General features: G+C 43.7%; 2 protein-coding genes across 2 annotated transcripts; one reads left to right on the top strand and one right to left on the bottom strand.

Annotated features, from left to right (window-relative positions):
- The first annotated feature begins 38 nt into the window (after window positions 1-38).
- LOC147156054 (uncharacterized) lies at window positions 39-15,204 on the top strand. The gene is made up of 10 exons (XM_086066259.1): window positions 39-95; window positions 1,311-10,149; window positions 10,331-10,433; window positions 10,532-10,607; window positions 10,680-10,767; window positions 10,852-10,983; window positions 11,073-11,162; window positions 12,220-12,363; window positions 12,431-12,615; window positions 13,497-15,204. Exons 2-10 carry the CDS (start codon window positions 1,312-1,314, stop codon window positions 13,663-13,665), a joined length of 9,825 nt encoding a protein of 3,274 aa, XP_085922385.1. The 5' UTR covers window positions 39-95; window position 1,311; the 3' UTR covers window positions 13,666-15,204.
- A 394-nt stretch (window positions 15,205-15,598) lies between these two features.
- Window positions 15,599-24,898, bottom strand: LOC147156055 (uncharacterized). Its single transcript, XM_086066485.1, has 4 exons — window positions 24,776-24,898; window positions 22,651-23,292; window positions 22,163-22,319; window positions 15,599-21,880 (listed from the first exon to the last, which is right to left on the bottom strand). The coding sequence occupies exons 2-4, from the start codon at window positions 23,278-23,280 to the stop codon at window positions 16,884-16,886; spliced, it is 5,784 nt and encodes a 1,927-aa protein (XP_085922611.1). The 5' UTR covers window positions 23,281-23,292; window positions 24,776-24,898; the 3' UTR covers window positions 15,599-16,883.
- Window positions 24,899-25,617: the final 719 nt, after the last annotated feature.

A 25,617-nucleotide genomic window follows, 5' to 3' on the forward strand; every position in this document is an offset into this window, starting at 1 on the left:
TACGTCACATCCGCCACCAGTCTCCGGAAGTACAGTCAATTTTTATTCTCGAGAAAAAAAACACAGCTGGTGTACGAAAAAAAGAAAGCGTCAAAGTGAGTTTCCCCCCATCGATTTCTTGTGCTTTTGCTGTCATTATTCTCTCGCGTGACGACCTGTTAAACCCCCTGTTTGTGTGCGGGCCCGCTGCTTTGTTTATTTTACACGCGAGCCGCGTTTTGTTGCCGAGTTGCTAGCTTTAGCATCAGCCTTCACTACCACCACCGCTTCTGTGCACTTGTAGCTAGCACGTTAGCCACTATTTGCTAACTAGCAGTCCTGACTAGTATCACTACCACTGCTTACTGGCGTTATATGACGACTACAATGTTTTATTAGCACGCAGATGTACGTGCAATCGCCATAACTAGTGCTCCGCATTAGTGTCCCTCGTTGTTTTGCATCATTTTGGCAAGTGTTTACGTTCGTTTGCACCCACCAAACGTCGCTCGGACACGTTCATTAAACAATTTGGGAGCCTATTTCCACGTTGTCTATACTAGTACTACCATAGGACAGCATCAGTAGTGCAGCTGCAGTTAAATGACTTTCACATATGTGTTTGATTTTGTGTTGTGTTGTTTTTCAGCATCTCAACTGATTTTTTTTTTAAATGAGAGAGCCCACTTACTTGGGTATGTGTGTACAATTTCAAAGATTGATTTAAATGAGCAACAGTAGCAGATAGATCATTTAACATGTAAAGAAAATTCCTTTTTCATGCTTGTTAAGTGCCGAAACAGACAACATATTAGAACATAGTAATAACAAACTCAGAAATAAGAAACCCAAATGCACAGGTTTACAAAAACATTACAAAATAATGGTCAAGTGCTGAACAGTTTGCAGATGGAAGTCATGTGATGTCTGGTTTAATTTGTCGCACAAACATGCATAAAAATGTTAAGAAAAAAATAGCAAGGAATGAATATAGCCCAGTTAGCCATTTGTTGTCACCTGGCGCCTGGCCATCGTTTGGCGCAAAAAATAAGTTTGCGACAAATTAACAACACATTTGGCAGAAGCATAGAAACATATAATAAGGATGTGCTTTTTGATTAGAAAAATTGATTCACAGAATTTTGTTGAGGTGGATTTGTCAACAATAAATTTGGGAAATGTTGTCATATAACGCGTGTACTTACTCTTATAGTGACTCAGGATGATCTTTCAGAGACCGTTGAGCTTTTGCTGATGCAAGAGAGGCAAAATGCTTTACAGTCAGTCATTGTCTTATATTTCACTAACATGTTTATTTTTTATTTTGACAGAATGCCAGCCTCAAAGCGAGGAACAGAGGAGGCCCTTGATCCTCAAGCGAAATTGAGGAGATTGGATGATGGTGGTGAAGCGCCCCTCTCCGAAACTGCACCAGCGATCAACAACAGGTCTCTCAAAGAAATCCATATGCATGAAATGACGGACGCTCTCGCCATTCGGACCAAGAGGAAACTGTCAGAAGAAGAAGCAGCAACGGAAGGGAACCTGGCCAAGTCATCCCGACAGAGTTCCCCACTTAGAAGTACCTTATGTCCACCTGTCGCAAAACACACAAGTGCCTCCTGTCGGGAAACTCCGTCAGACGATGTTAACGTGAAGTTCAATGTCGACAACACGCCCGGCGATCGCAGCAAGGATGGATTTTTGACCGAGAGCGACGAGCCGAGTTGCATCAATAGATACTCAAGCCAAGTACACACCAAGGCGGGTTCTGACTCACAGCAGGTGAGTGAAACGCTAGCATCCTCTCCAACGGAATTTTTTCAGAATGAGCACAGCTACGGCAGAGCATCAGACTCCAGTCTTGACAGCATATTGAACACTACGGAAAACACCACAACGGAAATGTTACGTTTTGAAGATACACCAGCTGACATCAAATTCACAGCTGAAGAAAAGGACAGAAAAGAAGCAGAGGGCCAAAGGCTGACTTGTAACCATCCCCCAGCATCGTCCTTGACGGAATCTAATTCAGTGGCTTCGGCTGCTGCCATCAGAAGCCAGTCGGTGGGAACATTTTGTTCCAGCAACGGAGATGTACATCTCGAAAAGTTAGCCCATAGGCCAATTTGCCAGTCAGATTCCAGCAGTGAATGTAGAGAGACTATTTCAAGTGTGATAAAGCAGGATTTGACACAAAATACAGACCAGAAGAAGCATGAAATGACGGCAAGTGATGCCTTAATGAAATTTCATGACGTGTATGAAGATCAGACGCCCCCAAACACCTCCGCTGAAGAAATTGTGGTAGAAAGTTGTAATCCGGAGACTAGCTGTGAAGAAAGTTGTACACCTGGGTCAAATAGAAGCCCAGACACCCAGGCTTCAGAAATTGAGTCTGACCGAAACCAAGAGTGTCATTTTAAAGAACCCCTAACGTCAGCATCTGAAACTAAAGAAAATCCAGCTGTTACAGACACTGATAACAACTCGCATACTCAGATTCAGAATGTAACACAGTCTGATAGAAATCCATCAACTAAGATTGAAGACGATTTAACAATAGAGAGTTATATCCAAGAAAACCAAGGTAGTCATGCTGAAGAAAACGTGGCATCAGCGGAGCCAGACAGAAAACCAGTGTGCCAAATTGAATTTGAGTGTAGTAGAACTCCAGAAAGTTTGTCTGAGTCACTTTCAAAGGAGGCCGAAAATGTGCCACAAGAGGTCCTCAAAGCAAATTGCACTCCAGTGTGTTCAATCCAAGAAATTCAAATGGCTCCAACTGAAGACCCAGCGAGTCATAATAAAGCGAGTTTAAGTGTGACAGAGTCCGTTAGAAAGCCAAACAGTCCGACCAAAGATTTTTCTATTTCAAAGGAAGTTGTTTGCACGTCGCAAGAAGTCCTCATTGAAAGCCATGATGCAGAGGATCGAATAAAATCTAGTAGTAGTCCAGAAAATACAGCTGATGGAAATCCGACAGAAAGAGGGCAGACTCAAGTAGCAATAGAAGATTTGTTAATTTTGAAAAGAAACGTCCACGCATCGCAAGATGTACTCAGAAGTTTTAATGCACAGATTGATGAAACTCAAATAGACAGGCCTGTTCAAGAAAATCCAACAGTGGAGTGCTATAGTCAACTACAAACTGAAGAATATGTGTCTCATAATCGGTCATTTTCAACGGAACCCACACCACTAGAGGTCTTGGTTGACCAATTTACAGCTGAAGTTGAAGAGTCGGGTGAAACTCATACTGAAGAAATACATCCAAAATCAATGGAGTCTGGTACAAACCCAAAATGTCCCGTTGAAGACAATATATTAGCGAGTCCTTCACTTTCACAAGAAACTGAAAAAACACCAAAAGAAATCCATGGCGACTGTTTTAATATAGAGAGTCAAGTTGAAGAACATCAAATGGTGTCCAATGAAAAAAATCCATCACAAGTGAAGGCTAGTAAAAACTTAGAAAGTCATGTTGAAGATTTGTCACTTTCACAAGAAAGTGAACCAATGGCACAGGAGGCCCCCGTAGACGGTTTTAGTGCAGAGGATCATCAAATGGAATCCAAAAACAAGGAAGAAAATGGAACTGCAATGGAATCTGAGAAGAACCTACACAGCCACATAGATGTGTCGCTTTCACAAGAAACCCAACCCACTGCACAAGATCTCCTTCTAGGAAGCCAAATTTCAGAGGGTGAAATGGAGTCTGACAATCCCACAGAGTGTCAACTTGTGCAAAATCTAGCATCAACGGAGTCAGGAAATCCTTCACTTTCAAAGGTATCAGAACCCACATCACCAGAGGTCCATGTAGGACATCTCAATGCGGGGATTCAAGTGGAGGATAATCCAGTGGAGTTTAATCAAAATCTAACAGTAATAGAGTCTAATAGAAAAATGGAAGAAAATGTGACAAAACAAACAGAAGCCACACTACAAAATGTCCTAAGAGACAGTTTTAATGATGAACGTTGGGTGGAGAAGCATATGAAATCTGAGAGTCAAATCCACGCAAATTCCTCTGAACAAAAGCAGGCGCGTTTGCCAAGTTCACGTGACGGCGTCAACAAAACAACTGAGGTGTTGACACCCCACTGTGAGGCGGCGGCGGCCCGCGACCAAAACCGGACAATGGAGATGCCACGTGAATGTGTCATCGTCTCGCAGCAACAGACAGATGTGGAAATGCCACCAAAGGGAAGATTAACCACTGCGTCACCTCAGGAGGAAATCAATAATAACTCCAGCCAAACTGTTAATGACGCTATGATGAGCGGAAATTCCTCTAGTTTGGAAAAGGAAAATATGTGCTTTGAATATACCGCAGCAGCGATGAATGAGATGAACAACACGGCTTCAGCTGCCTCTGAGAATATGGAGCATCCTGCCTATTCGTTGGAAGTAGACTCTCAAAATAACAACGAAGCAAACAATCACAGTGAGATTAATCTTGGAATTAGTCAATCTGCACAAAATAAAGACAAAATTAACTTAAAATGCATTACTGAGAACTCCAAAATGTCTAATGCAGAAATGGTGCAAGATGTCAATGTTCACGAGCACCCAGAAGTAAGCGATCACACCACTGATGTTGCACACAAAGGTTTAGCATCTGCAAATTTCAAGTCCAGCGTAACTGAGGAACCTATCACTGTTATGGAGAAAGCAGAAGAAGCACACGAGGTAGCCAAGATGGACGTAAGTCCCAAGTGCCACGTCTATGACGAGAAAAACAAGGTACATTTTTACCCTGTGGCTACACCTGTGAGTTCAGCTGACCTCCGAATTCAAAGCACCGAAGAGCTAGTGAACCCTATGCTGGAATCAGAAAATCAAACAATCCAAACACAACTGGACATATATCCAACTGCGGACACGATGACTTCTGAAGCCCTTGTAGAAGAAAACCATGAAGAGGCGAAATTGCTCGATGCTCATGAGAGTCAGGCAAAAGTATCTGAAGATATGGAACATGAAGATTCTGTTGGTCAGGAGAATCAGACTACACTCCCATCAGAGACTTCTTATGAGACACAAAATCTGGAAGGTCAAATGGTAGAAACCTCTCACTTGAAAATACAACATGAAGCTGAGCTGCCTCATGATGTTTGTCAAGACGCCACAACAAATCATTCAAATAAAGATGACACGAAGAACCTTCAACATCCATCTTTGCAAGACAATCCACAAACAACATCTGCACCAGTGGATTTTGACCCGGCAGGAAGCAACGAGAAACAAGAAGCCACAGAACTTGTGCCCGACGTATGTGAAGTTCAAACGGGTCCAGGTTTGACTGCAATTAGCTATTTTGATAACAAGGGGACCGCACAGTGTGTCACAGAAGTAGAAATGGTTGTACAAGAAGAGGACGTGCACAAGAAAGACAATGAATCGACAGTTATGGTCTCAGTTTTGGACAACAACGAAGTGTCAGAGTTCATCACCAGAGGTTCAGATGCTGCTGTAAACCATGCAGAGATGGACATACCAGCAGCACCGGATTTTGTCTCGATTCCAGTTTCTACTGAGGAAATACAAGTGCAGAATGAAGACAATTTGTGTGTTATTTCTGAGATTCAACTTAAGCACATGACAGCAGAAACGACGGATACTTCTAATGCAGTAACTCGTGTTGTCCAAGGTGACGAGGTGGCTCAAGTTACTTTGGCTAGTGTTGATTCTAAAAATCCTGGCCCTGATCACTTTGTTATGAGTGAATCTGTTCATTCATCATTAGAAGAGGAGACAGGTTGGAAAGGTGAAGACACTACTCCAAAGATGGTATGTAATCACGACACTGCAGGAGAAACATCTGAAAGCCGTGAAGTCCAAGTTCTTGTTTTTGCCCAATCAGCTGACAGTGCTACTGTAACCAAATCAGAAAAGCAGACTGAGGCTGTCAGTCAGTCACAAGTTGAAAACCAGATAGTTTACGAGCCTATTAGTAGCCCAGAGAGTAATGGAGATGCAGATGTTGCTATGGTTTTGGAGAAGCAAGGTTTGGTATCTCTGGAGGTCATATCAAGTTTTCAAGACACGAAGGCCTTGTCTACTAATGAATGCACGGAGGCACGTCATGTGCAACTTGGAAATGAGGACATAGCTAAAGAAAAATGGACAGATGGCCAAACAGCAGTTGAAATAATGACGCTCCCAATGACCATTTTTACAGAGACTGATGCAGATGGAGAAGTTGCAATGCCTTTAGAGAGGGAAGATTCGGTGTCTCAAAACGTGATGGAGGACTTGTCTACTAATGAAAGTATGAATGCTAGTTATTTGCGACTGGAAAATGATGAAAGAGTTGAAGAAGAACAGACAGATGGCAATGCAGCAGTTGAGATGGAGGTGCAACAGACCATCATAGTTCAAGACCGTAGTCCAGATAGTAACAAAGGTGGAGATTCTGCTGTGGCTTTAGAGAAGCAATGTTTGGTTTCTTCAGAGGATGTACCAAGTACTCAAGCCTTGAAAGAGGACTTGTCTGCTAATTATAGCATAAAGACTAGTTATTTGCACCTGGAGAATAACAATCCCACTAAAGAAGAAACGACAGATGACCAAACTGCAGTTAAAATGGAGGAAGTACAACAAACCACCACAGTTCCAGAGGGTAATGGAGTTGATTTGGAGAAGCAAAGTTTGTTGTCTTTAGAGGAAGTACCAAGCACTCAAGACAAAAAGGATGACACGCTCACTATGGAAAGTGTGGAGGCTCATCATTTGCAACTGGAAAAGGATGTAAGTGCGAAAGAACAACAGACAGATGGCCAAGCACCAATTGAAATGGAGGGACAACACTCTACCACAGTTCAGGAGACTAGTCCAGATTGTAACAAAGATGGCGATGTTGTTTTGGCTTTGGAGAAGCAAGATTTGGCGTCTTCAGTGGCGTTACCAGGTAACCAAGAAATGAAGGAGGACTTGTTTCCTAATGAAAGTGTAGAGACAAGTTGTTTGCCTCTGGAAAATGAGAAAAACGCTGAAGAAGAACGGACAGACGTCCAAGCAGTAGTTGAAATGGAGGTAGAACAGACAACCACAATTTCAGAGACTAGTCCAGAGAGTAATCAAGATGGAGATGTTGCTGCGGATTTCCAGAAGCAAGATTTGGTGTCTTTAGACATGAAGGGCGACTTGCAACTGGAAAATGAGGAAATTGTTGAAAAAGAACAGACAGATTGCCACGCAGCAGTTGAAATAGTTATGCAAGGGACCACCACAGTTCAAGAAACTAGTCCAGATTGCAACAAAGATGGTGATGTTGCTGTGGCTTTGGAGAAGCAAGATTTGGCGTCTTCAGAGGCGGTACCAAGTAACCAAGAAACGAGGGAGGACTTTTCTACTAATAAAAGCATAGAGACTAGTCATTTGCTACTGGAAAATGAGAAAACCGCTGAAGAAGAACAGACGGACGTCCAAGCAGTAGTTGAAATGGAGGTAGAACAGACCACCACAATTTTAGAGGCTAGTCCAGAGAGTAACCAAGATGGAGATGTTGCTGCGGATTTCCAGAAGCAAGATTTGGTGTCTTTAGACATGAAGGGCGACTTGCAACTGGAAAATGTGGAAATTGTTGAAGAAGAACAGACAGATTGCCCATTAGCAATTGAAATAGTTGTGCAAGAGGCCACCACAATTCCAGAGACTAGTCCAGAGAGAAACCGTAATGGAGGTGGTGCTGAAGCATTGTATGAGAAAGTTATTGTGTCCTCCCAGCAAGTCTCAAGTACCCAAGACATGACAGATGACTTACAACTGGAAAAAGAGGAAACTTCCAATGAAAAAGTGACAGATGTTGAAATACTGGAGCTAAAAGAGACCACTGCAGTTCCAGTTAGTTCCACACCATCTGCTGCAGTGACCAATGCACCAGAGAACTTTACCCGTGAAGAAAAAGATGTGTTTACAGAATGTGTGGTTGTTGGAGAAGTTTGTGAACATCTGCAGGACAACCTCCCAGTGACAACACCTACGGCCCTCCCTGCAGTGGACCTGTCAGATGATGCGTCTGACGAATATGTCATTCTCAATCCAGTCCCACTTCAAGAGAGCAAATTTCACTTGGATATCGTCTCTCAAGCTGCCGTTGCGTCAGGTCTGTCCGACCCCTGTTTGGTGACCCAGGTGGATCCAAACTGCACGTTCACAGCTACAAACGGACCTCAACAGACCTGCATTTTGAAGACTGAAGAGCACCCCCCAGAGGTCAATGTTGCTGCAGTGATGCCTTCAGGTGAAGAAGCAGATGGTTTACCTGCCCCACCTTCAGAAAAACCTACAGAGTTAACTCCAGACAACTTCCCTCAATCACCATCTGTCATGGTAGAAACGAGCAATTCTCAACCCGAAGGTAGGGATTTTGTGCCAACAGAAGATGGTGGGGGTGACGTTGCGCTCCAAGAGTTGCAAATCCTGGAGGACATGGAGATTGGACATGAGATCATAGTGGTTGAGGTCGGGAACGAAGAGGATAGTGGCATTACGATTATAGAGAAAACGGCCACTCAAGCACATTCTCTTCAAAAGGCAGTGGAAAGGACTGACAATGAAGATGTTTTAAAGACCAACGATTCATCCAAGCCCGACGTTAACAGCCAGGTACTTGTTGAGAAGCCCAAGAAGCAAGAAATGAACACCCAGGCAAGAACGAAAGCGCGTTTGGCCGCTCTGGCAGAGCAGAAAGCTGCCGCCATGAAGAGGACTGCCAACAAGCAGCAGCTCAACCTCTTAGCCTTGTGTCAGGAAATTGCCGAGGACATAGCCACGGACAGCATGCTGTTAAAGAGGATTGAGGAGGAAAAACAAGCGGAAGCCAAAGGCGAGGCCGCCAAGAAGGAAAATCCACCTGTGAGCGTGCAGGAAGTGGCCCCTGTTGACGTCAAGCCTCCTGCTGAACCCGAAAGCGCCTCAGCGCAGGTGCCCCCTGCTGAGGAGCCCCCTGTGGTGCTGCCTCCCAGAGCTGAATCCAAGCTGGCCGAGGACCCTCCAAAGAGGCGTTTCTTCGTCTCACAAGTTTCCGTTCCTCTGAAGGCCCACGAGAAGAAAAAGCTCACTCGGTATCAAAGGCTGAGACAGGTCGAATTGCAAAGGGAGAAGATGTCATGGGCGCGCATGAAGAAAATGAAGTCTGACCAGGCAAATCAAATGTTCTCAGAAATGGACTGGCAAGCGTCGATGTTTACGTCTGCTCCGTTTTCCACCAATGCCACGCCCACTGACCCTGCACCCAAGGCCAGTTCGCCCCCACTTCCAAGTCCTGCCTTAAGTAGCAAACCTGCATCACCGAAGCCTGAAACTCCTGAGCCTCTCAAGAGTGAAGCTGCTAAAACAGAAGCACCCAAAGCGGATGCCTCCAAGACTGAACCAGAAGTCAAAACTGAACCCCCAAAACCGCAAACTCCTCCGACTGAATCTGTGAAGGCCCAAGTCACGAGAACAACAAGGCAAAGTAGTAAGGCTCAGACGTCAAAGGCGACCCCTCCTCCAAATCCCACCCCTAAAGTCACCAGGTCGTCCACTAGGAGGTCCCTGCCAGCTGTCCCCCCACCCATGCCCAACGGACTGAAGGCAACAAAACCGCAGCCTGTCGAGTACAAGCCTTACAAACCACGCCCCAGGTATTCATTTGATGACTTTGAACTGGACGATGACCCGTTACCAGTGCCTCCAAAAAAGTCTGGTCCTCCGCTAAGGCCTCACCAGCCTCACATTCAGTCAAATCCCCCGGCCCAGTCGAAAGCCACGCTTCAGATTGCCAACCAGGCAAGACTTAAACCCTCAATCACCTCTGCTGGACAGATCCCATGTCAGTCCAAGCCCACCATTTCAAAGTTAGCGCAGTCCAAACCCGCCGGTTCTCCTGGTGCACAACGTCCCATCGCCACAACCGCTCCGTCAAATTCCTCTGTCACATCTGCTCCCACAAAACCGTCTCCTTCCGATGCCGTTCTGCAATCCAAATCCATTTCGGCTGAGCTGCAGTCGCATCAGGTGGAGTCTATTTCGCCCCAAGTAAAAACAGCTTCCGCCGCCTCAGTTCGGGCCGACCAGCCAGTGGCTTCAAACGCTCCCCAGATGAAACCTGGCGGCGATGAAGTTCCAGGTCCTGCGAAAACACTCCAGGTTCAGGCAGCGACAGACAAGAAAACCAAGGTAACATCTTTTGATAATATTCAAGGTACAGTATCAACCATTTTTGATGATACGTTATTAAGAATTAAAAAATATATAAAATATAAAAAGAGCAATGATGATGACATTTCCGAATGAACAATACTGAGCTCTGGAGGAAAAAAAAAAAAAAAAAAGAATTAAAAAAAATTTTTTTTTCTAGGATACCGCTGCTTTAAGTTCTTCAAGTCCACCTAAAAGCCCCCCTCCCTCAAAAGAGAGCTCTGATCCGCCTGATACGCAGCAATGTGAAGGAAAACCTGCAGGTCTGTTCTTTTTTTTTTTTTTTTTTCTTTTTTTTTTTTTACTAGTTCCCTACCGCTTCAAAACTATTATGGCGTACAACAATAATTTTTTTCTACAGTCGCTGAGCAGTGTGAAAAGATGGATACCTCCAAGACAACCCAAGATGAGCGGCCATCAGAAACATCCTGTCAAGAGTAAGTTCTACTATTTTCTTTTATAACAACTGATATCTGTATTGTATTCATTTTTTATTTATTTTTTTGCAGTGATGCAGAGAAGCAGCAAGACGTAGCAACTCTGCAAAAAGTGAAAAAACTGAAGGAGAGCGATAAAGACGTCAGCCAAACTGTCATTGTCAGTAAATTTGAGCAAGACTTTTACATCAAGTCAATTTATTGTGTTTATCTGAGCTTGCGTTTGGGTCTTTGTGTATCTCAGGATGCAGGACAGAAACACTTTGGAGCTGTGGCCTGCAGCGTGTGCGGGATGCTGTACTCCGCCGCCTGCCCCGAGGACGAATCGCAGCATTTGCTTTTCCACAACCAGTTCATCAGTGCCGTCAAATACGTGGTGAGAGGATGAGGAGTTGTCATGACCTTCATCGTCTCGTGCTATACTGAGCCACTTGGAGATCTGATCGCGCTTCTGTGTTTTGCAAGGGCTGGAAAAAGGAGAGGATCCTCGGAGAGTTTCCTGATGGCAAAATCATCCTGGTCTTGCCTGATGATCCCAAATACGCTCTCAAGAAGGTACAGAAAACTCGTTTTAACTGATAATATCGCTGTAATTTACAAGACACTAAAAAAATCTCAAACTCACAGGCTTTTATCTTTGATGTCAAGTTGTGGGCTGCGAGTCACAAATGGCCCCACTCTTTTTATTTTTTTATTGTCACTATATTGACAGGATCACAATACTGTGATTGTATGATAAAACAATCTTACTTGTCATGTACGTCGAGCCTAAAAACGATTGCATATGAAAATATATCCCAATCGTAAAAGCTCATATGGCAAATTAGCTGTTTTTCAGGGGGGGGGAAGCATGATTAAGACCGATTTCGTGCAATAAATGTTACTGTTATGTGTAATTAACACGGAATTTTGTACATGTAAATTAATGTTGAAGCGGAATTACACAGTATGTGATCAATCGTAAGGCTTGTATCAAAAATGACGGTCATGGTTTTATAGGGCTGTGCAATTAATTGAAATTAAATTACAATATAAATTATTACACCCCACAATTACAAAATCAGCATAATAGTAAAAAAAAAAAAAGTTAACAAAATGTTTTGAGTTGTTTCAATTTATACATTTGCACCTTTTTTTAAATTTTAAAATGAATTTAATAAATTTAGCTTTATGCAAAATTATCTTGCATAATTATAGTGTTATTTGTCTTAATATTTGTTTAAACATTTTCTTGTTTTGTACCAAAAAATAAATGATCGTCCTACTGCACAGTGCACATGCTGCACTCCAACTTCAAGTTTTTGCCAACATTAATAAATAGATAAGTATTATTATAAATTCTGTTTGGTCCAAAAGGAACTTACATAACTATAGTGTTTCTTTTTTTTTAAAATTGGTCTCAATATTTATAAATGCTTGAACATTTTCTTGTTTTGTGCCAAAAACTGATTGTTTGAATAATCGTGATTTCAATTATTGCCAAAATAATCGTGATTCAAATTTTTTCCATAATCAAGCAACCCTATGGTTTTATTAAATACTCCACTAAATAAACTTGCCATTCCTTAGCCAGTTTACAAAGGTGCCAATGACTTGGTTTGTCACCGCTCAGGTTGAAGAGATACGGGAAATGGTAGACAATGACCTCGGCTTCCAGCAGGTGGGGACAAAGTGTCCCTCCCTGACCAAAACTTTCCTTTTCATCACCAATGACAAGAAAGTGGCAGGGTGCCTCATAGCCGAGCATATTAATGAGGTGAGTCCTCCGCAATGTTCTACGCTGAGCACGCTTACGTCACCGCATGCTTGGACGCTCTGCGCAGGGCTACAGGGTGATCGAGGAGCCTGAACCCGAGGGCTCGGAAGGGGAGAAGGTGATGTTTGAGCGTCAGAAGGCCTGGTGCTGCTCCACCACGGGCGAGCCGGCGCTGTGCGGCATTAGCCGCATATGGGTGGTGAGCTTGATGAGACGCCAAGCCATCGCCTCGCGCTTGGTGGAATGCCTCAGGTCGGTGCTGTCTTGCTCTCGTTTAGCCTTCAAATTGCTGGTTTGCTTCAATCACTTGTTTCATCAAAATGTGTTTCTACATTTTTTTTTGTTAATATGTTTTTGGGGGGATTTTAGACTTTGAATGGGTCAAATTTAATAATATTGTCTTACTTGTAAAGTCACTCATTTCTTTCATCAGAATTTTTTTTTTTACATTGTTGAAATATATTTGTCTTGCATTCTAATAGGTCGAATTCGGTTTTTATTTAGTGCTTCTACAAGGACCTTTTTTTTTTATCTCAAAATTGACACGTTCAATAAAAACTGTTAACGGATCAACGTGATCCAGTCAATATTTAGGGCAACTACACTTAAATCATCTTTCCCCATTGAAATGAATAGAAATGCCACTAATCCATTCCATTCTCGCAAAAACAGAGACAGTTTTTGTAATATGTTTTTAAATCAGAAAAATCTTGTGTTTCTGTTCCTATTGACAATGCTACTTCTGGTTTATGCGCCATGGCCAATAGGGGGCAGTAAAATCTTACCTATAAAGGCACACACGATGGTCTCTTCTCAGTTCAATAAACTGCATTAATATATATTTTTTTCTTTTCAGAGGATAAAGAATATATGCCTGTTAGCTATGCCTGTTAACTCAAAATTTGGTTTTCAACTCAAGATAATAAAAATAATCGTCCGAGTGACGTCTGGCATTTGGAAAATCTTAGAAAGTCAGGTCACTTGCAAGTCCTGGTACCACAGTACTAAAAAGTCCCCACTTTTTCATTTCATAATTTTTTATTTTTTTTTAAAGAGTTTCTAGATTCAAAATGACCCGCAACATTACAGCAAGGGAAGCAATCACCTTCAAAGCTCCTCCTTTCTCTGCACAGGAACAACTTCATCTTCGGTTCGTACCTGAGCAAAAATGAGATCGCCTTCTCAGACCCGACACCCGACGGCAAGCTCTTCGCCACGCACTACTTTGGTACCTCGCAGTTTTTGGTGTACAACTTTGTCAGCGGAACGCACTCGCAACAGCCCAAAACTGATTCGGTATGACGGTCGACCCCGGAGGCGAGGAGTGTGAACCTGGGAGTAGAATCCTCCTCGCCAAAAGATGTCTAATAGACCTCACTTTTTCTCCCCACAAAATGGTCACGCCTTGGTTCCAATCTCAGGATGAATAAATTCACCCGTTTCATACAAAAATCGGATTTATGTTGACGCAACATCCATTGGAAGCTAACAAAAGGAGTATTGGGGCCAACCTGAAATAAAAAAAATAACAATCACACTACAAGATTCAAGGCGAGAATAAAATATTATGTTTTCGAGGTAAACCTCCAAACTATACAAAGTTTTATCTTGAAAAGTACACAAATTATTTCAGGAAAACATGACATTATTTTTGTAATTTTACCACTTTAATCCCAAATATATACTGTACAAACATGACTTTAAAAAAATATTACCTTTTTATCCTAAAAATCTGCACTAAGACTGTAATAATAAAAGAACTGCATTGTTAAAAAAACAAAACAAACTTTATTAATCTGAAATGGTCTTTAATCTAAAAAATGTTAAACTTTATTGTGGTATATGATCTGGAAAATGTACGACTTTCAAAAAGATTCAGCTTTATAGTTTGAAAAAGCGGTTCGGAGAAGGAATAAATATGACTAGCTCAAAAATCTGCCAATCTTGATAAACAACTTTATTCTCGTAATAAGAGTTTGGTCTTGAAAATGACACATTTTTATTTTGTAAATGTGCAAATTCCTGTAATATTACGTTTTCAATCCATGAATTTCTATTTATAAAAGTAGACCAGTGCAAAAATGCGTTGTTTATTTGCCGTAATTAATGGTTTTAAAAAAAGGTACAACTGGTTTTCTCCCAAACTTATACGACTTGAATCTTGTAGTGTATTTTTATTTATTTTTTCAGTGCGGTCCTAAAGCTACTTAGGAGAAAATGAATCATGTTTCTTTTTATATTTTATTACCATGCATTAACATGCGATCAAGTACGGCCACCCCATCAGTGGCTGATCACCTGTTTTTTTTTTGTTTTTTGTTTTTTACCCCTTCTATCAAAATTTGTCACAAAATTTCAAACTAACAATGTTAGTATTTTATATCCGAATATCTGAATTCAAAATGTTTAGAAGTGTATCATGGGCTTTTTTGTTGTTGTTGTTAATTACTTTTTTGAGACCACATTTTTGCCTGTTATTCCAATCTGAGCCATATACTGTTCGCTATAAAAGCAACAGGGCATTGTAACCTATATGATGGTTTTGTTTAGTTTTTTTGTAGCAGGCTGTCCATTTCGCTTTGTTGTTGTGCCTGAATTTGATTAACAGTGGCTTCATTTCTCCTTCTTTTCTAAATAGCACACAGTTTTCATCCTCCTTTTCCTTAATGACTTACGCTGTACTATATGAAAATGGTCATCATGTAGATAAATGCATACTATAACATTTATAATAAACCATGTGGAAGTTCTTCGAGGCTCCTTCTTATGACTTTGTCCATAGATGAGATTTATACCAAAAAGTTGTAAATATTTATTTCAATAAACTGCAAAAGCATTGCAGCCTGTGTCTGCTCACTTTTTTTTTTACAGGGATGCAGAGAAGACCGAGATGAGCAGGGACACCTAGTGGCCGGTGTTGTATGTTTTTTTTGTTTGTTTCGTTTTTAAGTATTACAAGCATTTAGTGAGTGTAACTAACTGGTGTGTTTTGTTTTTCTCCTTTTAGTGCATTCCTCCATGCTCCTGTCACAACACAGGCCGGCTTGACATTCGCAAAAACAAGCTTGGAACAACAAAAAATGCTTCCTCAAGCTGGGAGAGTTGATAACGATCAGGCCAGGTCGAAAAAACAACCGAGGTACCCTTTTACGACAAACACTCTCGAGTGAGCTTCTTGATTATTTGTCTGTGGTGTTGACACATGGTAAATGACACAATGGCATACATTTGGAAATACACGTTTTTGTTTTTATTTCTCCACAAGAGTTTAAAGACACATAGTCTTCACAGCTGCCACATTTTCAATCAGTAGAACACAATTTTATCTAAGCACAATAAAACTTACGCGGGTTGCACACATACCGATAATTGGTCCGAATTTGAACATTTTTGCTCCCTTGCGGTCAAAGTCGATCAGAAAGCTATTTGTTTGTCTTTATTCTTTGTGTTTTCCAGAGGCCTAGATGCCAAGGTTGTGTGTGTGTGGTGTTGTCTTGGTCATTTGTATTACACCACACATGCTAAAAACAGTAAGTACACACTTGGCTTTTTTTTTTCATCTGTGAAAATGTTCGAAATCAGTATGCATGTACCCCCCGCTTTACAAACTACGACGTACGAAAAACATACTGTACATTGTGACCCGAACCTTAGGTCAAATCATAGCTGCACCTCCTCCCTTGACATCTGCTGGGACTTGATCTCTTTTAAGAGCTTTAAAAACAGATTACGCTAATTCTTCCCAGAGCTTCGGTCCTGATGACCAGTAAAAACCGTCAACAGAAACAAAACAAAACGCACACCTATATTTACACAAGATTCACTGGAAGGACCTAATGTTCACATTAGGGGTGTAACGGCACGTAAAAAATAAATAAATCACAGTTGGATGAGTACGTTGGTTTTGATGTGTCTGTTCAGTTCACATATGGTACAGTACGGGAACTAAATGCTTGTATTGTGTAAACAGGAAGCCATTTAAAATGGAATATTTAAAAATGCAGGCTGCTAGCAAACATTTCTCCAGCAAATGATGATGACTCCGGGTTCACCAATTCCGGTCCTCGAGATCCTGCAGGTTTTGGATGTTTCCGCCTACCAATACAACTGATACTAAAGATAAGGATGACTATCAGGCATGCTGATGAGCTGATTATATGATTCGGGTGTGTTGGTAGGCGAACACATTCAAAACCTGCAGGGCCCCGGGGACCGGAATTGGTGAACCCTGCTTTAGTCGTTTCTTCGAAGGTAAGTTCAACATAATTGTTATTTTTAAGAAACATGATGCAGGTAAGGGCTATAGTTTGCAAATTTATAGTTACACTTCCTGTCCCTTACCTAATTTTTCCATGTGAGAACTCGGTATTGCTTTGTATTGTACCGAAAAATCGGAATACGGGTACCGTTAAACTCCTAATAGACAGACGTAGAATATCGTCATTGTTCATGCCAAGGATATGGCAACATAAAAAAAAAAAAACCGTAGGCACCAAATATAATATTCAAGAGTCATTCAATCACAGGATGGGACAGTTTTCACCACAGAAGTTGTACAAAAGATCCAACACGTCGGGCTCCTGGAGGCTTTTGGTCACTGCGCCGTGTCCTTTCTTGGGTTGCGCCAGCACCACTGCCGCACCGTCCGCTGGGATCTCCACCAACGGGTGCACCTTGTTGTCCGGCATCCCGACAACTGAACCGTTTCTCTCGGGCCTCATTTTGACAACGCTCTCCGTTTTTTCTTGCTGGACGCTCATTTCATCCTGACACACCTCCGAGTCACTGGTGTGCGGCAAAGAGAAATAGGTGCATGTTTTGGACTTTTTGTGGTCTTCCGGCTCAGACGTGGTGCTAAAAAGCGAGTATGGAGTGTCCTCTTGCGTGTCCTCGCAGTCATCTTCATCTTGGGCCAGGTTGACCAGGTTTTTGTTGATTCCGGTCGGGTCGGAAACAGATTTCCGGATGAGCGCGTTCTCCCTGATGAGCCATCGTCCCTCGTCGATGGGAACGCTGTCGCCAGGCCCAACTTGTGCGTTGAAAGCGATGCAACGGGTGGCCTCGGTCAAAGTGTCCAGAGCGTTGGTGGAGCTGAAGTAAGACAACTCTGACGTCGCTTTGCATCTCACTGCGTGAAAAGGCATGAACATGTTGGAGTGCTTCTTTTTGGTTTTGGGGGCCGACGGGGGCCTCTCGACGGCATTGCTCTTCCCGTAAAGCCTTTCGATGGTTCTCCTCACGAAGCCTTTGCTGATGGACTTCCGCACTGGATCTTCCTCACTACTTGACTGCTCACTCGATGTTCGCGTCGGATAGCTACCGCTGTCCGACGTCTCAGAAGGCAGCGCTGTGTTCAGGCCCTGCTTTGCAGTATCTGCAAAGCTTTTCGCCAGGAACATTTCCCGGATCAGCTTGACCCTGTTGCCTTCAGGCTCTACAGTTACCACACCGCTGGAGTCGTAGCTGAAGGATAGTGACGACTGCGGGGCGGATCGGTTGCTCTGCTGAAATGTTTCAATGGACTCTTCGGACAAAAGCGAGACCTTTTTGGCATGATCCTTGTTATAACTTGTCTTCTGGGCATCAGCAACTTGCTTCTCCAAAAGACTCACCCTTACCGCGACAGGCTGGGAACTCTCTTCGTCAGACTGGTCTTTGGCAACATCCACTTTGTTACATTTTGTGTCCATCATAGGAGCTTGGTGTTCCCCTACATAGCCACATTCCTCCTCAGATCCTGACGATTTATCATAGAAGCTCAACTCATTCTCAGCCGAGCTTTGGATTTGCTTGTATTCGAGCGCTGACGACTCTGCGTTTTCGTCACAACCGCACAGGTTGTTGCCGCCGTCATCATCGGCCTGATCCTGAGGGTGGTCTCTCTCTTGATCTGGGTCACAAATTAGCCTTTTATAGCCTGGTATGTCCTGCGTCTCGTTTCTGAGTTCTTCCTCATTCTCCTCATCCTCTCCAGATTTCCTTTCCTCTATAATAACCTTCAATCCTTTGTCTTCATCCTCTGGTTGAACTTCATCCATACTCCACATTTTGCCTTTGGTATCTGGTTGATTTTTTTCTGAACTTGCCTTTCTGCTAGGATTCAGTTCCACATAGCAGTCATCTCCTTGTGGTTTGTCCTCGCATTTCCCTTCCGGGCATTGTTGCATGGCAGAATGTAATGCGTGGTCCGGATTCAATTTCTGCTGTCCTTCATCACTATATGCCAACTCATCATTATGTTCCTCCGTCCCAGAACTGCAGCCCTCAGAATTAGCCTTCAGCTTCTCTTGACTCACGCCGACAAAACCAGCCGAGAGAGACACGAGTTCTTCTTTAAGGACTTTAGGTATGTCAAGCCCTTCAATGAGGTCATTAATGGCCTGTTCCTCTTGATATGTGTCTCCGAGTCTCTGGAAGTCTCTCCAGCTGTCTAGGATATGCCTCGAGGCCGACTTCCATAAAGCAGACAGACTTTCCTCTAACCGGTGGGAGTCCTCCATGGTAGCAATTTGCCTCAGGGAGTCGATCATTTTCAAAGCCTCCGCGCTGCTCACGTCGTTCGCATTCACTTGATCTACGTTGAGGTCGGCAATGCTGTCTTTTAGGGCCACGATGGACAAGAACGCCAGGAGCACTTTGGATGAGGAGCCAAACATGGAGGTCACGTGGGAGGAGAAGTCTGACATGCTTTTGGACTTTTCCAAGCACAGTGGACTTTGTGTGATATGCCGGATGGACTTGATGGAGCAGCAAACAATCTCAAGGACTGCTTCCACGTTTGGCTGGTTGACGATGTTTGGCAGCTGTGCTTTTACTTTTGAGTCACTTGTGGATTTCTCTTGATCTTGCTTTTGGAGCTCATCGGTCTGTTTAGCGGTTTCAACAGTACATAGTGACACTTTCATGGCTTGGGAAGAGTTCATTTGCTTTCTCAGGGATGGCGTTTTTCTTATGCCTGCAGCATTTGAATCTGACGACAAATTTTTGGAGAGCATCCTTCTTTTAGGCTTGTGTCGGACTGGAGGCGATGCCAGGTCCATCGATTTGGAATGTGTGGTTTGTTTACTTAGCTCGGATTTGGACAGCGTCTGCCTTTTCTTCGGCAAGGGGCTGACATTCGGTGACGTTTTCTTGACCGCAGGATAGCGCTGTAATGATTGCGACCTTTTGGGAAGCTGTGAAGCCCCATTTTTAGGTTGTGATTTTGGACTGTCCATGATTTTTGGGCTGGGCAGCGGGAAATTATTTGGAGATGTTGTAACCTCACTTGATGGCATACTGAATGAGGACAGTGTCTCTTCTGAGGGAAGACTATTCGGAGACACAGAAGAGCTGCTCTTTAGATCCAAGAGTGCTTGCTGTTGCTCTTCATTGTTACATATGGTAAATTGTTCCATACAAGACTTTCTAAGGGACATTTTCCTTTCCAGAGACACATTACTGACCAAAGGTGCCCTTTTGATTGACATAGTTCTCGATAATGTTTCTTCCTCCGTTGAAGCTTCAGCCTCCAGCAGTTGAGTGATTCTCATAACATGCTGGGCATGTGGTAAAGCCTGGGCAGATGGCGGGCGATTATCCGACATTTGACTTGTTACTGCTGGCTGCACGCACCTTGAGTTGCAGGCCACGTGATATTCTGGATCTGATTCTTCCGGTATTTCCTCTTTGGGTGGAGGCGGTAGTGGCAGATCTATTGAATGAACCTCAGAAGACTCTTGAAGTGCGACATGATTTCCAGTTTCACTGTTAGGTGACATCATGTTGGTTTTAGGCTGAGCTTTTATTCCTTCTCTATTTGTCGGCTGATTTGATGAAGCCATCTTGTTCTCCATGGACTGGATTCTGTCTCTGACAGAAGTTCCCTGCACATCCTCAGCCGATGTTCGCGTTGTTAATTCTCTGTCATTCTCCTCCGCAACATCAGGGATAAGTCCCTGATTTTCTGTCCTGTTGATCTTTCTTGTCAAGTCAGTAGGTTGTTTAGGTTGCACTTTGTTCAGCCAGTTCTGGACATATTCATTAGCAACAGAGCTGGAGGAGTCAAAAGCAGGCAGAGACATTTGCTTGCTGACATCACGATGCTTGTCTCGGTTCACCGATGTCTGCCGTGTCAGCACTCCACGTGCCTCACTTATGTTTGGGTTCTGGAGTGTGTTATGTGATGGCTTTGTGCTCTTTGTGCCAGAGTTCTCATCCGTATTTTTGGTCGTTCTCCTTTTGAGCTTTGTTGGGTTTTTTGCTGGTTTTAATTTATTACCATAAATCTTCCTGATGAACCCAGCGCTGGAGAATGCTGTTGCTTTTTTGCGTTTCTTGGTGTCTCCTGATACATGTTCTCTCTGTCGTTTACCAGGCGACCAAAGACGTATCTTGCTTTTGTTTCTGACTATGGGGCTCCTTCTGGTCTTAGGTCGAGGTTGTTTTTCTTTGCTTTTGATGGGCTTGGCTACTGGTGTCATCGCTTGTGCTCTGCCATGCTTAGCAGAAGGAAAATCTGCTGTTACTAACTTGTTCCCAGTGTTAAAGTTGCGAACCGATTCAGAGGCTGTTGAAGGTTCCAATGACTCGTGTTCAAAATCGTCATTTGTGTGTAGATGTCCCGTTTCTGAAGTAGCGGGCCTATAAAATGAATCCACATTTGCGTTGTAATTATCCTGGCAAGTTTGCTGTTCATAGATATGCAAGACAGTTTCAGTGATCTCCTCCCCGCTGGATTCAATATGCGTGATTTCAGCCGATTTATATGATGACGTGTTTGTGCTTATGCTGTTAGCGTCCATAGAGCTGAGCCTTCTTGGTTTGGGGATTGGCCTGTTGCTGCTCTGCCTCACTACGCAGTACTGCTCTGTCAGGGCTCCATTTTCTGTCTCTTCCCGGTAAGAGTAAGATCCAATGGATTCAATGCTGTCCATTGAAGCCTGTTTCTTTCTGATTTGTGTTTGTCCCGGGGTTGGGGCTCTCCTAGGGGACGTTGCCTCGATTTCGACAGCGTCCTCTTCGTAACTACTTTGACTTAAAATCCCGTTGCCCAGTGACGGTGGATTCTCATCGTGGTCGTCTTTGGATTTATCTTTGTTGATGATGTCATTGGAGGAGACTGCGTCTTGTAAATCCAGCGTGGTGGGACAGACGTCCTGCTCTGACTCCGGTTCAGGCAAACAGTCCACGTCGAGCTGACTGGCCACGCTGGAGCGGATCAGGGTGGTCGTCCAGTGGAGGGTCTCCTCCTCCTTGACGGTCAAGCGCACCCTCATCTCCACTGTCATGCTACCATCTTGGTTAACCCGAAAGGACTTTTCAATGTCGTCCTCGTCAGGCTGCATGCAGTCCAGGTCCTCACCCTCTGTTTCGGCAGCTACTTGTCCAGACTCGTATCCTACGGAATTGGCCGGGTGGCTGGGCAGGTCGCACGAGCTTTCCATGAGGGAATTATGTATCTTGTTCACAATGTAGCGCTCTGAGGATGTGGAGAAGTTCCTCGACTTGGACCCATATGACGGTGACTTCTTTTTGCCTTCTCGGCCAATAAGCCGACAAAAAAAAGGTTTTGATGATTTCATGCAGCAGTGGAGACGAGGAGGATACCCAGGAGACATGAAAGAAAATAAGAAAACCAATTAGAAAGATGGTCTGTCTATGAGTAGTCAGCCTCACAGATGCCGTATGTAGGCCATCTGCAGTGTTATGCATGTTCACATCGCGTCAGCACTATCTCAGGCTTTATCCCGTCATACTAGGTAGATTACGCAGGTCACATGACTGAAGGCCCTACTTGATTGAAATGAATTAGACTTACGGTTCAGAGCCTTCAGTCTCCTGACGCTCATCCGGTTGCCGGTGGGTCTCATGGATCCTGGCGACTTTTGGGCGTTGTAGTTTGCAGGTCTGAATGGCTCTTTGCCTGCTGCCACTACCACGCCGGAGCACAAGATCAAGCTTGGGAGCCCTTCCACCTTCGGCGAATGAAACAAAAGTCTCACTTTCCGGAAGTGTAACACAGCCAGACTGATTTCATTGAGGAGAAAAAAATCCTTTGCAAACCCAACTAATAATATCATTGGTGTGCAAGTCACGAGGATCTTCCCAGTTGAAAGCAGATCCCTGACCAGTTGCCTTACATGGCAGTATCCCAGAATGCATTGCGAGGGATTAGGGTGCGTGCTAAAGAAGCTTAAGACTTTCCCTTTATGGGCCAGCCATTTACAGAACAGCGCTAAGAAAGTCCTATAGGGGTCAGTCATACTGCTGCCTAAAGGGGAAACGTAAAGTTATGGATGCACTTACGCGTCTGCCATCAGCCGTGTGTAGCTTCACCACGTGGAACTGCATCATCTCCGAAATATATTCCAGAATCCACTCAAATGTGGTTGTGCTTCTCTTCTGGAGAACCACCGTGTGTTTGACGGAGGTGTCCCCATTACGAAAGACCACCAGTCTCTTTGGCGTGTGCACAAGCATGGGTTCCTGCCGCCCGGGGAAGGCCCTGGCCCGTTGCAAGTTCCGACGGCGGGAGCTCACGGGCCTGGCTTGGTACCAGGGCGCCAGCTTCCTCCTGGCCAGTGCCAAGTTGATGGGCTTCACCTTGCGGTTATCAGAGCAGATGTAGGACTTGCCATCTTCCAGCTCGTCCAGCGTGTTGATGGCGTGGACCCCCCGGGGGGTGGTGATGTTCCTCACCCCGAATGGCAGCGGCACCTTCTTGGACAGGCTGTCCAGGAGGGCGTCGAAGGTTTTGAATGTGCGGCTGTTGACGACCATGCGCAGGCCGCTGAATTGGGGATCGCCGCTCTTGTAGAAGCACACCCGCTTGGACAGAATGGGGTTGGTGACACTCGCATGGCGGGGGGTGCCGAAGGTGCGCAGACTCCCCGACGACTGGTCAGGGGGGATCCTACGAAGGCCTGACTCGTTCATTTCTGTGATTGGCTGTGAGGGGAGGAGAATACAGTTCGATTTTTTTGTAGTAACTATTATTTCATCTTGTTCAAATGGTTTCTACTTGACTTTACAATGAACGGCTGGAGCGAGATTGGCCCATATTTTGCATTGTATGCCAAATCGGTTATCGGCTGTAATGTCTTCATTTTTCTGATTCATAAGTGATTTCATTGATCGGCTTCGCGAAATAAGTTATAACCTTTTTGTCATTTTGTGTTTTTTTCAACCGTAAGTTGCCAATATGTCAAGTAAACATTTTTTCACTGTATGTTATAAGTAGATAAGATCTACAATGGCGTATTAAGGCCACATATAAATAAATATTTTTTAGAGGGTGGAGGCAATATTCCGAGAAAAAAATTGCAAATTTGCCACTTTATAAAGTCACAAGTTTGCAACTTTATAAAGTGGCAAATTTGCCACTTTATAAACTAGCAAAATTGCGATTTCCAAGTTATTTTTCTCTGAATATCGTCCCCCCACCGCACCCCACCACCTGAATTTTTTTTTTATACGTGACCCTAATACACCGTCGTAGAGATCCATACTGAAAATCAGCTTTTTTATTGAATTTTTTTTACTATTCCTGCTAGCTTTAAAATGTCACTTTGAACCATAAACATAACAGGAGTGTTAAAATGACACTTGACGCAAATAAGTGGACATACGTTGCCGATGCGCAAGCATCTGCCGCGCGTTGGCCGAACATATGTTGTTTACCCACACGGCAGTCACGATCGTGAAATAACGACTTGATTGGATTTCTGGGAAAGACGCCAATGCAAACGTGATTTCCTGCTTACCGGTTACCAACCCGGCAACACGTTCAACAAACACAAGTTTATCAGTCTGCATACTTCGTAGTTACTGCAGTATAACTACCAAGTATTGAGCTGTAAGATGTCGTTCTTCCGGCAAATTGATGGCGTTTCTGGTTAGGGGTCTGTTCACCAAAATTGTCTCAAAGATAGTCAACCGTTTGTGGTTCAATTTTCAGATCAGTAATTTTGCCAAATTGGACAACGCTAGATTGTGATTTTTTTCTTTTTCTTTTGGAGATTTGGACTTAAGAGAGCGGGTGCGAGGCCCACTCATCACTGTTCGCTGCTTTAATTGACTTTAGGACTTAGACTTAGACCAGCTGGCATCTTGTGCTGCTTAACAAGCTTTCATTTTATTTCCACTAAAACAATTGTTCTGTCCACCAATGCAAATAAATGACTACAATAGAACACCTTCATCAAAAAGCAATCATGTGCTTTACTATTTTTTTTATATTTTTCGTCAGACTGCATTTTAAATTGCGAGATACAAATTACTGTAAATAATTTTTTTCATTTGGACTTCTTCTTATCTTGTTCTTCCAAAGCAATTTGGCTTTAGCGGAATTAAAGCGATTCTACCAATGATTTGTGGGGGATCTATACTCCAAATCATACCACAACATCCATAACAAGAACCCAACACTCACCTAGGTTGTCATTGTGAAACAGCCAACTGGTTATTTCCTTCTTTTGGAATCTCTAAAAAAAAACACGGCGCTCTACATCCCGACTTGTGCTCGCTTCCACTGCAACTGTTTATTTCGGGCCGCACCATCGCGGCTAATTTGCTTAATCTTTGCTGGGCGCTAATCCCCCGATGCTAGTGCGATGCACGCTGGGCGATCTTCTTCTTCATGCGTCTACGGTTTAGTGTCGCCCGCAAAGCCGTGCGGATGCCCGACTTGTACTCATGAATCTTTGTGCTCATATTTTTGTAGTTGCGCTTGGAACAAAGTTAGCGGGTTGCGCTGACGGATGCTAACGTGGCGTGTTTTCATACCGGGGGTGGGCCTAATCTCATTGAGAGGATTAAAAGGGTGTTCACTCGCAAGACCCTCAGAGAAACCATCAACGAAAATGACATCGCTCTCTCCTTTTCAAATAAACACAAAAGTTGGACAAAAACAGATGGAGAAATTTTAAAGTTGATTATTTAAGGAAGGGAGGACGAATGGATGGTATGAGTGAGGGTGGGAGGAGTCAAGGATGGAAAGAAGGAAGGCTGTGATGAAATTAATTAAAACAGGGCATGTGTCGGTTGCCTTTGAATGTTTGTAGTTAGCTACTTAAATAACGGTAAAAACTGAGTCAACCGGTCAATCTGGCTTGTTTGTTAGCTTGGGGGAGGGGCTGGCGTGCCTGCAAGCCGGACTCCCAATAAACCTGTCGCTCAGATCTTGTTTTTGTCCCGCCCCCAGAGACAATTAAAGCTTCGCTCCCAACTGCGAGCGCGTAACCTCATCCATTAGCTTAGCGCGCGTTGTGTAAC

The sequence above is a fragment of the Leptonotus elevatus genome, chromosome 21 (assembly GCF_054856555.1).
Source record: "Leptonotus elevatus isolate MCC_2025b chromosome 21, RoL_Lele_1.0, whole genome shotgun sequence".
In the NCBI taxonomy this organism is placed as follows: domain Eukaryota; kingdom Metazoa; phylum Chordata; class Actinopteri; order Syngnathiformes; family Syngnathidae; genus Leptonotus; species Leptonotus elevatus.

Coding starts and splice junctions, on each gene's coding strand:
- LOC147156054 (XM_086066259.1), top strand. CDS start 1,312: ATGCCAGCCTCAAAGCGAGGAACAGAGGAGGCCCTTGATCCTCAAGCG. Junction 10,150..10,330: donor CGACAGACAAGAAAACCAAG/GTAACATCTTTT, acceptor TTTTTTTTCTAG/GATACCGCTGCTTTAAGTTC. Junction 12,616..13,496: donor CGCTTGGTGGAATGCCTCAG/GTCGGTGCTGTC, acceptor TTCTCTGCACAG/GAACAACTTCATCTTCGGTT.
- LOC147156055 (XM_086066485.1), bottom strand. CDS start 23,280: ATGAACGAGTCAGGCCTTCGTAGGATCCCCCCTGACCAGTCGTCGGGG. Junction 22,320..22,650: donor ACACGGCTGATGGCAGACGC/GTAAGTGCATCC, acceptor CATTCGCCGAAG/GTGGAAGGGCTCCCAAGCTT. Junction 21,881..22,162: donor GAGACTGAAGGCTCTGAACC/GTAAGTCTAATT, acceptor TTGGCCGAGAAG/GCAAAAAGAAGTCACCGTCA.